General features: G+C 41.6%; 1 protein-coding gene across 1 annotated transcript in view; it reads right to left on the reverse strand.

The window, feature by feature from the left end:
* Positions 1–884: 884 nt before the first annotated feature.
* Positions 885–16,474, reverse strand: part of kcnj5 (potassium inwardly rectifying channel subfamily J member 5) — a gene marked incomplete at both ends in the record, with an annotated part of 31,077 nt that continues 15,487 nt past the window's right edge. The window contains one exon of the mRNA XM_084435949.1: positions 885–1,243. Within this exon, the coding sequence (XP_084292075.1) occupies positions 885–1,243 (359 nt within the window). The remainder of the gene's footprint in view (positions 1,244–16,474) is intronic.

The following is a 16,474-nucleotide window of genomic DNA, read 5'->3' on the forward strand; positions in this document are numbered from 1 at the left end:
CTTTATGTTCATCTCTCTCACCACTGTGCACTGAAATATGCATGGACCAGACCGCGCCGGAGCCATCTCTCTCACAGGGCTTGTGCTTATTATGGATCAGGACTATCAAAATGAGGTACTGCCCGTCTCCTCAGTGTCAGAATTCCAAGTTCAATACTCGTCTCACAGAAAATGACGCTACTGTATAACTGCAGGGAAGATAGAAAAAGAAAGAATGGTAGTCGATGGAGAAAGTTTGATGTACACAGTATAGTGATGTCCTGCTCTGTACGTTCCCTTCCTGTCAAGGTGAACAAAACGCTAAAGCTTCAGCTTAAATATTGCCTTCGGTTAAGAGTTTCCGCTGTGTGGAGCAGCAAAGAAGCTTGTGGAGACAGGCGATAATGATCTCTTTCCACATTTTCAACTCGATGTTTGGGAGAAATAAAAATGTTAGCAAAGTGATGGAACCATCGATGCATGGTCAAATTAGCTGAATCAACATTGGATCATTCATAGAAGCCTTGATATCCTTTCATGGCTACTTGTTTCAGAACGAGTTACAGTATAATTTTAGCTATTATATGGCAAATACTGTAAGTAAGGTGTTGCCTCGGTTATAAAAAGACTGATCTGGAGCTTATGTGTGTACATATTGGTAAACGTGTCTTGTTGTGTGTGTGTACTTGTGTCTACAAAACCAACCTATCCCTATAGATTGACACTAGAGAAGTATAGTATTGCATGGGAGGAAGGGGGGTCTTTGATCTCCAAGCAATGCAATGGAACACGCAGGCCATTGACTAAAATTAAGCATTGTCTGTTTAGTTCAATTCAGTCTCTTCTCTGGGTTTGGTGGTGGTGGTGTTGGGGTGGGAGGGGGGTTCGATCCCTGGATGTCCTCGTCACAGCTGGTTCTCCAGAGCTGCGGCAGAGCCATTGGTCTCCCCCCTCTCACCACCGTACCCTGCCCCAACCCCTTCTTCCTTGTCGTCGAAAGGCTGGCGGGCTGACAGGGGGTCCGTGGCGGTGAAGGCTTTGGGCTCGGGCGTCAGTAGCGAGAGCTGCGGGAGCAGCGGGCCCTCCTTCAGCTTGCCGGCCAGCTCCTTCGCGCTGCACGAGGGCGTGTTCGTCTCGTAGATGTCGTGGAAGCTGTTGTAGTCCACCTCGTAGAAGCCCTTCTCCAGGGACAGCACCGGCGTAAAGCGGTAGCCCCAGAGGACCTCTGTGTCCAGGTAGGAGCTCCGCGCCTGGCAGGTCATCCCTGGCGTGGATACGCACACATGGATTGGCACACACACACATGCACAGACACATACACAAATGCAGGATCGCAAGCACACATCCATACACCAACACACACACACATAGAAAGTGAGAGACAGATGGAAGTGGGGGGGGGGGGGGAGAGAAAGAGTAAATTATTCACAAACAAGGCTCAGCACGGTCAATATTCGGTCCCAGGTACCAGGATCAACAACCAGAGGAACCATCAGTAGGAATAAGCTATGAGTATAAGGCCTGAGAGGCCTAAGATGGTGCAGCTCCAGGGGATCTGTCGCTGCAAAAATGTCCCCGCCTCTAAATCTGACCTGTATCCAAAATGTCCTCCACACGACTTCTACTTGTTCTCCTCCAATTTCTCCTTACAATAAAGCCCCTGTTTTAGGGACCAACCCTTCAAATTGATTGGAAGGCTACTATCTGAATTGATTATGAATTGTAAAACACAGCCCACACTGTAATTGACAGCACAGAGCGTCTTTGTCATACAATCAATTAATCTGGGAAGCCCTGCTGTCATAGTAGAGAACCAGCCTCGGATCAGTTTTCCTGAGTGAATCACTGAATAAACATCTGTTTGTCTCATGAGTACACTGAAGGTATATTTTCTTTGATCTAGCGCTACATAAGAGCATCTCCTGGAGACTGCCTGCTCTCCAACAGTGATTACACCAGGGAATTGCAAAGCCATTAGCTTGGATGGGAAGCGACACTATTTACAGGAGAACAGAGCTGTGGCTGTATTGCCCTTTGTTTGCTGATGTTTCATAAGAAGCAGAGAATTTGATGGTGAAAGACCTTTGATGTTAACTGAGATTTAAAAAAATATATTACATACAACAATGAAATGGATAAAATTGAAATTACTCAAGAGACACAGGGCAATCAATGCCGTTGTGAGATTCGGACGATTGTAGTGGTGCCTTACATGAGTTTCTCTGATAAACTGATAAAGGATAGAACCATGAAAACCCTTTAAAATATGATAAACGTTAGAAAATTTATGGACAATGAATCCCTGGGAGTTTTGCCATTAAGACTCTCCTTATTTGCGATGCCGTATCACTTTACCTTACCCTAGATATATAAACAATAGATTAAGTCATGCCTTTCATCATCCTAGTTTTCCTAGTTTCCTTTAGACTCACAAGTCAGTCTCTAAACACTTGACTTGAGGACATTCTCTAACAACTTGTGTTGCTAAAACCGGGTGGAAATATTTAGAGTAAATAAAACAAAACTGTTTTGCAGAACCAATCCAAACTCTTTAGGGCAGCCCTTCCTACGGGGTGTTGACATGCAGAAGATGTGTGCTTGTAAGATGGCTCAGCCACATTCACAGAAGAAAACTCCTTCAGTTTGTTTCACTACGGACGAGGACGGGTGGAGAGTATCATTTTCAGTAAGTCGTGCCTTAACAAAATGTAAGGAGTGGAGATTTACAAAGCAGTAAGCATCGGTTTGTTAGCAGCTGTTCTAGCAACTACCTCAAATATAGAAATCCCATGACGATTGGTAGGTGGAGATCTCTGATTGTCTGGTATCGCAAGAATAAGTTTTCCCTGGAAAAATCCCCATAGCTAATGATGGTAGTCCAATTTGACACATACCAAGTATGTGTGTGTGCATGTGTGTGTGGGGGGGGGGGGGCGGGGGTTGAAATATGCTGTGTTTCATGGTCTTTGCAGTCATAACTTGCCAAAGATCCCACTCTGTAATTGACAGCTAGACTACTCCTGGTAGGCTGAGTAGAATGCAGAAGCGTTATTAGAATAAAAAACCTTGTACATCAGTGCTTGTTTTGCTCCATGTAGGTCCTAAAAAATTATTCTGAGCCAAAAAATGCAGCATGAGCCAAATAATTCAAAAAATGCTGCAAAATTTGTCATGAGAGCCTGGCCATGTTGAGCACTTTATTTGGAAGGCTCTGAGCTTTCCAGCAAGCCTTGTACTGTATGTGCATTATGCAAAAAGCTCAAATGAAGGAAAATAGGTTTCAGTTCATTTTACTCATGGTGGTCCTAAACGGTCTATTGCACATGTCAAGAAGAAACCTAGTAATGAATGGCATTATATACACTAGCCTACATATAGTTTAATATTAAAAATTGAATATCATACTAAAGGATGTTACAAGTGGCTGAAGGCTGATGAGCAGTTCTTTATAATCATCAAATGAAGAGAACATATGTTTGCGTGGGATATACAGTAGTGCCCTGAGGAAATCACTTTCTCTGAAACTGACGCCCCCTCCCCTCTCATATGTCTGAGTAAATAAGAAGTATTCTTTCTCATTTCAGAGGATGCATACCTGTGAGGACATCATTATATGGAACATTTACACAGCAACAAAAATGCTCTGAGGAACAACAGTCATTGAAGCAATAACTCATGAGAGGGTGTGGTATATGGCCTATAGATACCACGGCTTGTGCTGCGGTCATAGGCACGAGGCGCAGCCGAGTGCCGTCGACCAGCACAAGCCGTGGTATATAGGCCATATACCACAACCCTTGAGTGAGTTATTGCTTTTATACGGGTTACACCCTCGGGAAATATTTATAGAATCAAAACCTAATATTTCAGTGTCTTAATATCGATTTTAGTGAACTGCGCCCAGAAAAATAGTTCCCAAAACGATCACGTTGCTATGGATTTTCTAATGAGGATCAATATTCCTGGAGGAACAGTGATGACTTCCCATAGTTAACATGGGTTTGGAACTGTAATTGAAATGGAAATTATCCGTTACCCTTCCTTTCAGCAATGTGTCTGAGTCCTGGATATGACCTAGCAACCAAACACCTAGCTTGACAACCTAGACTAATGACATAGCTAATGTACTGTAAGTGAATGACACACACAGGCTACACTGTAGCCAACAGACCCTACCGGGGAAGTCCGACAACGTGTCGACACATTTTCAAACAGGCTTTATTTTGGTAAACAGACCACATATTGGGAGTCTTTGTGGTTACTTTATCCGGTAAGGGAAAAAAATCAGGATGTGATAAACTGACTGTCAGTGCGAAAATTACATTGGAATGTTGAAACAGTGAAACAAGACAGTGCACCTACAACGGCTCAAAGCTTGGTGGTTCATGACACGAGTATGTAGTGTAATTATAGGCGCAGTAATATTTCAAACAGAACTGTAAACAGGCTTTGCCGTGGTATATCTTGTCACATACAACGGCTTTTAACCAAGCACCCGTTGTATACATTTCCATATTTCACTGAAAGTATGCCAGGGAATCAGGGGGGACAAGCTTCTCCTCACTCTTTCGTTAAATTACCACATCGACCACTGTGTGTTGGTAAGCATGAGCAACCCAGAGTTGCCGACGGAGGTCTTGGCTCGCCAGCCACTGGCTTCACAATAATCAGCAGTGATATTTGTGTTGGTGCAAAGCAGCAGGAAATACAGAGTATCACAGAATACTAAAATATTAGGACGTCATAGGCATTTACTAGACTACTTCACTGTCACACTCCTAGGAGATGGGAAGTGAACAACCAGGTGTCTTAGCGACACGGCTCATGACACTATGTCTCCTCTTCTCCCCCCATCTCTCTCTCCTCTCCCTCCCTCGGTCACTTCTTGGGCCAATGGACCTGACCATAATGAGCGTCCTTTCACCTCTATCTGCAATCATTTTGATTCTGTGGTTGCTGAGCAGTAAAAGCCTCTGCACACATCTATCTGGCTAGCTTTTTAACATCAGGAGTCAATATGAAGAGTGCAACATTACTCCCACCCCTAAAGCCGACCAGCAGGCACTTCAAGGCCGGTGTTCCCTGACTATATTTCTACACTGACGTTGAATTCAGCTGATGCAATGGAAAGCCGATGGTTACTGCAGTTGAGAGTATAAGTGCACAGACAGAAAAACAAGGGGATTTTTTTATTTTCTTATCAGTGAGGTAAATAAACCAGGCCAGGTCCACCTGGCTTATGTGCGTGGCTGGCTTGTTTCTGTTCAGGACTGGTAGGACGGAAGCTAGTCATGCCACTGAAATAGCTGTGAATTGAAATGACATGAAATAATGTCTGATAAATTAAGACAGGTCTTGTCGCCTGGACACATCAATTCCAATGCTTCCAATGCTAATCCAGCACAATACGAGCGGGATAGCCAGTTAGCTCATGAGCTCACAACAACTAGTAGCAGTGTCTTTAACATTAATGGTAGCGGTCAGTGGCTAAAGCAGTTACACTGATGATTCCTATAACGTTACATATTTTGCTGCAATTGGTTCAACTTCTGTTTCTGGACAAAGGAAAGGGATAAACCCAGATAACACAAGGCTAGCATACCTACAGCGGGTCCCTGATGGACGAGTTGGCAGACCTCCAGTGGAATATAACACAAGGCTAGCCGACCTACAGCGGGTCCCCGATGGATGCTCCACCACCATTCCACCAGTAGTTTATTGTCTATATCCTAGGCCCATTGGCCCTAGGCTTATGGATTTCTATTGCTAAATTAACTTACTCTGAACATTTTTTTGGTAACCCTTCCTTTCATAGTCCCCCAATTACTAAACATTTACCTGGTAAATACATGCAAAGTATAGCCTAATATATAATGGGTAATTACTGAGACACCTATACTGTAGGTATAATTTCAAAACGTTCAATTACTGCACATAAATTCAATAACTGTCATAGCACCACCAGGTAACCACATTTTTACAAAGCTTCTAAAACATCCAGTGACAAAAAGTAATCTACATCATGGCTTGAACCTGCAACTTTCAGCATGGGAGACGGGCACCCTATTCACTATACTACCATGGAACTTGAAATTGCATGATGTCATAGTGGTTTTATTTTGGTGGTCTGGTACCACTGCCTCTTGTGGTGGCAACATAGAACTGCAGGTCAACAACACGACGGAGAGAAAGAGGGAAGGAGGGAGGGAGGGAGTGACAACCGGACATTTGCTATATTTGGTGCGTCGCCACGCACAAAAATGATCAAATATATTAACATGCAACAATATGTAGCTTGACAGCTATATCAACTGATTAACTGAACTTCAAAGCTTAACAAGAGATATCTTCATCTGTTACACTCAAGATAATATCTTAATGTAATGTTCTTTGGCGAGATAAATCATCATCTTGTTTTCTAATTGCCACTTTGAATCGTCGATGCTCGCGGCAGGAAAGAAATGAATGTTGTCAGGAACTTCAGCATCTGACTCATTGTTCTCACTGAGACTACAGGGTGGTTGTCAAGAGTCTGGAAGAAAATGCTGATGGGCCATTAGGAGAAAACAATGCTATTCCTCCCCTCTGCTATCCCCCAATCTTCACAATTCTGCTCCAGGCAGACAGGTATAGTATACCATATAAATTGTGTGCTCAGTGGTGTAGTGTGGATTTTATTGTGGGGGAGCTCTATTTTAATTACATGTTTTTTTTTTGCGTGGCAACGCACCAAAGATAGCAAATGTCCGGTTGTCACTCCCTCCCTCCCTCCCTCCTTCCGTCTTTCCCTCCATTGTGTTGTTGACCTGTAGTTCTATGTTGCCACCACAAGAGGCAGTGGTCCCAGAACACAAAAGCAAAAACACTAGGACACCCACATATTTTACAGATCCTCGGTGGTGTAGTGGATGAAGTGCCTGACTCCCATACCAAAGGTCAGGGGTTCAATCCTTGATGTGGGGGCTTTTTTGTCACTGGATGTTATAGAACAGGGGTAATCAAGTAAAGTTCTAAGAGGTCCATTTTGACAAAGTGGCCTCAAGCCAGGGTCCGGTGGTGATGCATACATTTTTTATGCCCTCAACACAGATTTGTTTCCTTGTATATTGCTATCAAATTATTGTATAGCTGCAAGTAGGCTATGCTACTTTGAAATACGCATGGAAGTTAAAATATTGTTAAATTCAGTTGTATATCTCGTTCAATGATCGGAGGGTCAGCGGTTCGAATCCCAGCTCCGACTGTCCACATGTCGAAGTGTCCTTGAGCAAGACACCTAACCCCAAATTGCTCCCAATGAGCAGGTTAGCAAGTTGCATGGCAGCTACCGCCATTGGTGTGTGATTAAGAGGCCATTGTAAAGCGCTTTGAGTGCCGCTAAGGCGGAAAAGCGCTATATAAGTGCAGTCCATTTACTATTTACCATATCCCCAACTTACTTTAAAATCAAATGAAGTAGGTTACATTTCAACAATATTTCAACCTGTTTATTGACACTTCACATTTAGGAGGGATTTCACATTTAGGAAGGATTATAAATAAAAAGTAGGCTACTATAAACTTGTAAAATGAGGTCTACATTTAATAACAAGGTAGCTTTTGAAATATATGAGACAAACAGGTTTAGAGCTACCCGCGGTAAGTATGAATATATACAACTCTGTCCATTCTTGATGGAACACCCTATTTTCAACATATTTTTTTCTTATTTTAGAGCACGGCATGTATAGGCTGACGTTACTTCTGTCTTGTAGTATCTCACTTCCCTCTTCGTTTGTCGTTACGTTTCTCTGGGCATGCAGTGTCCAACTCCAACTAATGTTAGCAAGGAATCGCTCTGAGTACAGTAACGTTAACGATAGCTAGGCTGTCACGTGTAGACTGGTTGACGTCTGGCAATGAACACGCAGATTTGATTGGCTAGCAACGCGTGAGATAGTAAACAAATGCCGTAATATACTACAAAGGCTGCGCAGGCTCAAACTAGTGGCCTATGCTCCGTCAAAAGGGAGAAATTCTCATTGATTTATTGGGTTATAGACGCGGTCCGGATTGGATGGCTTCTGGGTCTGGGTCGCGTTCTGCCTGTTGGTGATGGCTGTTATAGAAGTTATGTAAAAATGTGGTTACCTGGTGGTGCTATGTCAGTTATTGAATTTATGTGCAGTATTTGTACATTTGAAATGCTTCAAAACTCCTGTTTTGAAATTAAACCTACAGTATAGGTGTCTCAGTAATTACCCATTATATATTAGGCTATACTTTGCATGTATTGTACCAGGTAAATGTTTAGTTTTTTCAGACAGACGGAAGGCCTTCCCAAACCCTCAGACCCCTTGGTGATATAATGGGCTAAGCACTGGACTACCACGCTGGAGGCCAGGGTTTGATTCCTGTTCGGGTACTTCTAACCACAACATCCCTTTTCCTCCTCTCTGTTCCCCTGTTTCATAGGAGAGAATGAAAGCATGTAAAGCCATTTACAAACCAATAATAAACATGACAAAGTTATTTGAACTTTAATAGTAAACACAACAAAAAATAAAAAATAAACGTCTGGTAACTCTATACACACACACATGATTAGACGTGATATTTGGCTCTAATATCTTTAAAGAGGCAACCAAGGACTAGCCTGGACCATCCCGTTCTCGCGAGCTCACATTCTGTTTCACTAACGCAGAACTATCTGGCCTTCTCGTCCTCCAGAGTGATTATGCCAAAATCCAGACCATACCGGGCCAATCAGGGACTGCGTTTTAACTGCTGTCCCGCTCCACAGTGGAAAGCAGTCCCTGATTGGTTCGTGTCCCTGCCGCTCGCTAAATGGATGGCTACATGGCGGCTCCCGAAGCAACGAGTAGTAATGTTAACGTTAGAAGAATAAATGCAGCTACTGTATAAGTGCAGTCATTGCAGAAATAAACGTCATCACAACACTTAAACAAGAACAAGAGTATGCACTAGCAGAGTTTCTCGGTGGAAAATACGTTTTTGCCGTTCTTCCGACTGGATTTGGCAAAAGTTTGCTGAACGCTCATTGGCTGAAGGTGTTTGTCTGTCAAGGCAAGTACCCTCTCCCACATAATCACTCTCTATGGGGCGAAGGCCAGACCGATATTGCGGAGCGAAGCAGTGAGCTTGCTAGATCGGGATGATCATACCAGGCTAACCAAGGACACCCTTGCAGTGTTTTTGTCCCAAGCAATAATTCCACTGAATTCACTGTAAGGTTTCCTCTGTAGTGGTAGACGTCTTGTTTGAAGAATCTCCAAGCTCTCTCTCTCTCTCTCGAGATGCTGGGAGTGAGCAGCTGTTATTGGGTGAACGAAGAATCTCTGGTGGTTGGGATTTTCAGAAAGATACTGTATAACCATATAATTACATAGAAACAGGTAAAGTTGCATTTTCCTGCTCAGATTCCACTTTATTACGTAGAAACTACCATCTCTGTTTCCAGGTTATAAACTGTGACCTTCGTTTGGATTTGAGGAAGGATATAACCATATAATTACTTAGAAACAGGTAAAGCTGCATTTTCCAGCTCAGATTCCATGTTATTACATAGAAATTACTACCTCTGTTTCTAGATAATAAACCATGAGCTGAATTGGGATGTTAGGAAGGATAATAACCATATAATTACATAGAAACGGCTAAAGTTGCATTTTCCAGCTCAGTTTCCACATTATTACATGGAAACTACAATATCTGTTTCCAGGTAACAAATCGTACCTTAAATAGGGATTGTGGGGGGGGGGGGGGGGGGTAACTATATGGTAGCTACAACTAATAACTACCGATAACTAATAGTACTTGGTACTTTCCTAGTAATTATGTAGATTATTACAGGGTTTATAAATTGGTAACTACTCCTGGTAACTACTAGTAATTTGTTGGTAATTCCCTAGTAATAATGTAGATAGTACAAAGGTATTACTACAGTATATTATTACCGTGCTGTAATGTAAAGTGGTACTGAAAAATATTTGATTTAATGCTGTTTTTAATATTATCATAGTGCATGATGACCACCACTCCTCTTGAATAGATATTTGCTAAGGTGCTGTAAACAAATAGTCCCAGGCATCATTTCGGCCCACTTAGATCCATGCAGTTTCACTTCATCTGCTGAGCTTTTTGTCTGTCAGGCCTTCATCAGAGCACACATGCATCAGAGCATGTAGGTTTGACAGACCCAAAGCTCAGCAAATTAAGTGAAACACTGTAGAATTGTTGGTAACACTTTATAATATGTGCACACTATAAAACATTTATTAAGTAGTACTTAATTCATCATTTATCATTTTGCAATGGTTTTTGTTTGGAATGGGGCCCAATACACTGTGCACGGCGAAATACTTCTCATTCCTCCAACTATCCACATGATTTCCCCATTCATCATATAATAATTACAATAACTGTATTAAGTTGAGTAGTAATAAAATTAAGTGAAGTTCAGCACTGCAATAGGAGTTTGTCCACTAAAACAATGTCCTCTACAAATAAGTGTCCAGAGAAACAAATTCTTTTAATAGCTTGCATTCAAAAGGATAGGTATGAATGTTGCAGCAGGAATACTCCACTATTTCCAGTGATCTTATTCTACGCCACTGGTTATTCGTGTCCGCCCAATAGCCTGCCAAACCCATTAGCCTAATGCACAGGCCCTTACCCTGCGTTTTAACAGCGGGCGACTTGGGCGATTAGTTGCTGGAAGTGCGTTATATGTCTATGAGAGCCGGCGACTGCTGGTGACTGCAGGCGATGCAGCGATGGTCACTGATGTGGGCGGAGCGGCGATGTGGAAAAAGTTGAAAAATGCTGAACTTTCAGGCGACATCGCCCAACAAGAGCCAATCTAATTCATGTGTTGCTGTGTTCACCTTCCATGTGGAACCAAGCGAGGTGTTCTGATGATATCCACTTCGCTCGTTGGAACACAGGTTTGTTTACCTCGATACCTAGCTAATCACAATGCTACGCGTTTGGAGCGTATGCGTGTAATCCCTACGCCTGGTTCTAAAAAAAATTGTTCTGAGTATTTCTGCTTAGAAAACGAAAATGTTTAATTACAAATTGTGATCACTCAATGTGAACACCTGCCAAGTATTTTTGAAAGTGCCTGCCCTTTTCCAGTTCCCATATGGTTACGTATGTGAAGCAAACCTAATTTTTGGTCAGACGCGGAGTGATACTAAATTGTGTAAAGGAATTAGATGTCATAACCATGGTATATAGTAAATATATAACCAAATCAGAAGTGGGTCGCGCACATCCCAAATGAATTAATAAGGCAGGTGCTGGACTAAAAAAGCATATGTATCAAAGAAAATAACAGTCCGCACACTGTAGCTCCCATTAAGATTATTTATGGACAAAAAAATATATGAGTGACGTTTCGAGCCACAACGCTCTTCCTCAGACAACCGGCTGTGATTGAACCATAGAGGTTGTCAGTCCATGTCTTGCCTTTACCCAATACCATAAAGAGTTATGATACTGCTAGCGTTTCAAATGAGGTTTTGGATGTAATTTTGTTTGTAACACAAAGCCACAAAATCAATGTCATTAACATGAGCTGGGCATACCCCCTCCCTGTACTATTGATTTCCTATCCTAGCGAAACAACAATTAAAAATGGTTGGAAAGTACAACTCTCAGGTCCAGAGCTGTCCCATGGTTGAATCCTGTGATTTGATCTATGAGTATGAATAAATAAATAAAAATCAAAAGAAGTAGAGCATAATAAGATGCATGAAAAACCATGCCAGATCCAGTTAGAGATCTGTGATTTCTACCTTTTAAAATCAAGAAGGTAACACAAAATGAAAATCTTGCAACCACCAATCTAAAGACCCTTAATAATGCTGTTTCTTTTATATTAATATTTATTAAGGCTGAAATGTGATGATATTCAATGAAGTAAGTGACATGTATAATGCATTGTATTTAGATGAGCCCATTAGAATATGTCCTTGAACAAAGGCCGATAAACAAAACAGCTTTTGCATATTTACCTGAGTGAGCCAATACTCCCCCCCACAAAAAAAAAACAGGAGCATGCTGCTGTAAAAGTGTCTTTATTCCCTGTGGTACTGTGATAAACAAGCAGATTTCCCAATCAATATTCCATACAATGCTATCAAGCAGGGGCACTTACCCATTAGGCAAAGGTAGGCAATTGCCTTGAACCCCCAACTACAAACAGATAACAGATAATAACATAATAACCAACTAGTGATTAACAGTCACCCTACTATCCATTGTCAGGTGAGTTTCTTCCCCTGTCAAACTGAATCACTGCCAAGCCCGATGATTCATAAACAATAACTAGCTAGTTAGCTAACACTATAGCTATAATATGAGTTGATTAAGGTTATGTGAGACAAGTAGGCTTGCTAGCTAATGGTAAATGGACTGCACTTATATAGCGCTTTTATCCAAAGCGCTTTACAATGGCCTCTCATTCACCCATTCACACACCAATGGCGGCAGCTGCCATGCAAGGTGCTAACCTGCTCATTGGGAGCAATTTGGGGTTCAGTGTCTTGCCCAAGGACACTTCGACATGTGGACAGGAGGAGGCAGGATTCGAACCGCCGACCCTACAATCATTGGACAACCCGCTCTACCACTGAGCCACAGCCGCTAATGTATCTAACTACTTCATCTGTTTATACATGATTCATACATACTGTACTAAGAATGTGACTAGGGTCAAGGCATACGCTGTTGCAAACGACATAGGACAGGGTGCAGGACAGGACAGTGCAAAATACAAAGAACCGTGAAAATATAAAAAACGGTGCAAACTAAATTCAGTGCAATGTACAAAGTATGATATACTGTAAAAAAAAAAAAAAAAAAAGGGGGGGTGGCACAGATGCACTATAGATACTATATACAGAATGGAGTGTGGTGAGCAGGGTAAGAATTTCATCATTTTAAAGGCAAGGCCATTTGGCCTTCGGTGTCATTCAATTTTTAGGGCACAAAGGCCACATGCCAAGGCACAAAGGCATTGAGTGAAATACCAGGATTTGGAGCCTACAAATAAATGACTTTAAAGCAGTGTGATCCCTTTTACTGAATGGTATGCTGAATTTTTACCACTCGAATAAGATACAATAACTGTTATAATAAATAAATAATAAATAAGAAACATGAATGACATGAAAAGCATAAATATCCTATTTTATTCACTTTTTCGTATCAAATGATGCCTCCATAATGTCATAAGTCATGCAATCTTGGTTAAATCATACGGAGCCGAGCAAGCATTATGCCCCTTCACTGGAAATGCTACGTACAGTAGCACTAGCCAAGCCGACTGACAATCATCCATGCATTAAGCAGCACAATCTGTTTCAGTTGATGTAGTCTCTTTAGTCACGGCATTGTTCTAGAAAGGCAATATAGTGCAGTGTACTGTAATTAGGGTAGCTAGCTAGCTATCAAATGCCTGTGTAATCGGATTGTATCTGAATATGCTAGCTAGCTAACTTTCTCTGCTCTGGAAATTATTTTGTAGAAAAAGAAGAGTAGTTGGGCAATGGCTAGATAGCTAGGGCATTTTAAACCGTGTCATAATTTATTAGCTATCAGTCAATTCAGAGCTTGTTTTCTTGCTTGCGCTCTCAACAAACCACAACGCAGCAGCAATCCTTGAAGCTGGTTGCGCGTGCCAGTTTCACATCGCATCAAAGCCACTAGCAGGCTACAATTTTATACTACTGGTGTAACATTTTATTGATATCTATGAAGCCTTAATTGAATTCATTTCGGAATATCAAGAAAATGACAGGAGACCACCGATGCTTTAAAAGCAACCTCGAGATTTAGGCCCAATTCCAATACCCCCCTTAGCCCTAGCCCTTGGACTTCCCCTACATTTTGCGCTTTCACGCATATACTGTAGGGTAGTGTGTCTATTTCTTTTAGCTTCTAGGGCTAGGGGGCATATCGAGGGCTAGTGGATGTTCAAACAGCTCAGATGCTGACTTGAAACCGAGGGGAGATGAAAACTCTCACAATGCTTTGCGAACCGAGCCAGTGATATAAAACATAGCTGCCGGTGCTGTGAAGAAACATGGGAAAGAAGCCCAATATCTTCACAAATAAACATTCAAATTTTTTTAAAGTTTAAAGTAGATGCAAAAGAAAAAGAAAAAGACATGTCATTGGATTGTTATGACACGCATTTCAGAAAAAAAAATGCTATTGACGATCTAAAATGCATTTCTTTGTTAGCCTAACTTAACAACATTTTGATGTTCCAGTAGGCTACGGTGCAATGTTGAATCTAATCTAATCAATAGAGCTTTGTGTAATCAACTATTCTTGAGTGACAGTTGATTCCATGTGCCATTCATGAAGTCTGAAATATAATCAGTAGCATTTTTTCTGCACTTCTCTGCTCATCTGATAACAGTGGATTTCCATGGGTAAGACTAACGTTAACAATGTGTAAACATGCTTCCTGGTTGTACAATTGATTAATCTGTCTTGTTCTGTCCTGAAATTTGGTCAGATTTGTTACTATAATAATAGTAATCATACTGTAACATCCCAGGGACTCCACAGAAAAACAGGCAACTAATAAAATTGAGATTAAAGACGTTGCAAGTGGTGTCCCACTTCTTAGGTAAAGATTTCAACCCCTATCCCTTGTGGCTCCATTCCTAAGGGCCACTACTCAGTCGAGGGCACTCCAAAACTAGGGCTAGCTAAGGCTAAGGGAGAGTATTGGGATTGGGCCTTAGATGGTAGCAGGGGCACAAAAGCCATGGTGGCCATAGGGGGTAGAATTATTTTCGGGGCATAACAGCCAGAGGTAGGGGCATCGACGGCCATGGCCGTCATGTAATTACCACCCTGGTGGTGAGTGTATGTAGAGATGGGAGCCCTTGGGGGCAGTAACCTGACCCGCGGGATCTCAACGCACCGTCTGTGGCATTCCGCACCACCGCTCGCATGCCCATAGAGGGAGAACTAATACTACTCATTGACCCATTGCTGTAGTCTTGTCTGGCACATTAGATGAGCCTACCTTGTTCTTAAAGTCCTTGTTCTTAAAGTCCTTGTTCTCCGTCTGGTTGTAATTTAATTATTAGGAACATAGTCTATCTATCTACAGTATCTATCTCTGTAACTGACGTTGGGTATATGTGTTAACTCATGGAAAAAGACAAATAGAGGTTTAACACAGTAGGCTAGCTAACTAGTTAGCTAGCTAGCCGAGTGTTCTCATATGGAACGTGGCATCAGGACGAGTAAGATGGCTAACGGAGCTGACTAGAGATGTGTTAGAAATGGTTCACTCACTCCCTATTCCCTATGTAGTGTTACCCATATAGTAAACTACATAGGGAATGATTAAACAGTTTTCGGACACTACCTGAAACATCATTGCATCGGGTGCTCACGAAAGTAATGCAAATACGTATACGCAACATAGCCTACACAAGGCATCACAATGTTCTAAGATAGTACTATAGTTACTATAGTACGATAGTTCTAAGATAGTACTAGTGTACAACTATATGAAAATAGGCCTACTAAATACACCACTAACCGTAGAAGTGACAGCAAAAGAAGAAAGTGATTTGCTAACTCTGGATCTTGTCGAGGGTCGAAATCTCATGAAAATGTTGCTTATATACATGTACTATGCCAATGTACACAATATACAATACCATGTACAATATACACAATATAATACAAATAATATACTAGTTTAAACTATAGGCAGTTATAGCCTAGACTACAGCTATAGCCTATAGATAGATAGTATACTGTAGACATGTTTGTAATAATTAAATTATATACAGATGGAGAAAAAAGATGTGTTAGTTAATGTCTGAATATAATTCGCAATAATGAGTGAGTACTCATGGCGACTATGTCCATTTTGTATGGATCCACACCTCAGATCAAACTTATTTTTTCTTTGTATCGTGATGAAGCCATACTGCACTCAGCTACACTGGCTGGTGCCCCGTCTTCAAAGCTACTTCCGGGGTTTACAAATGAGGTCTGATGCTGCCTTCCATAGGGAGGGAAAGTGAAAACATGCGTCCCTAGAGTATTTGTTCCTATCGGAGAGGAGTTTCAATGTAAACTCCCATAGACCGGATTTTCTAATATTTACTACGAAGCAATTTCGGTGAAGTTGTGAGTGTTTTTACATTAATAATCTACCAACTGTGAGAATTTCAAACAGTATTTCGCCTTCTTTCAAATTTTCGAAATTGTCTCCAAGTATTTGCCGTTTAAGGCATTCTACTAACTTTTCTGTGTATAAGATATAATTTTTCAAAAGACGTGTCTATGAGAAATCCCATTAATTCTCTCGGCATTAGGAAAGCTACCACTAGGGGGCGATGAGATTACTTTCCCTCCCTATTTGTATTGGAGCTCGGGATTTGGTGTTTGGGATGGCGTCACATCCTAGTTGAATGTGTTCCAGAAACAAAACGCAAAACCCCCACTT

The sequence above is a fragment of the Borostomias antarcticus genome (assembly GCF_949987555.1).
Source record: "Borostomias antarcticus genome assembly, chromosome: 1".
Taxonomy (NCBI): Eukaryota; Metazoa; Chordata; class Actinopteri; order Stomiiformes; family Stomiidae; genus Borostomias; species Borostomias antarcticus.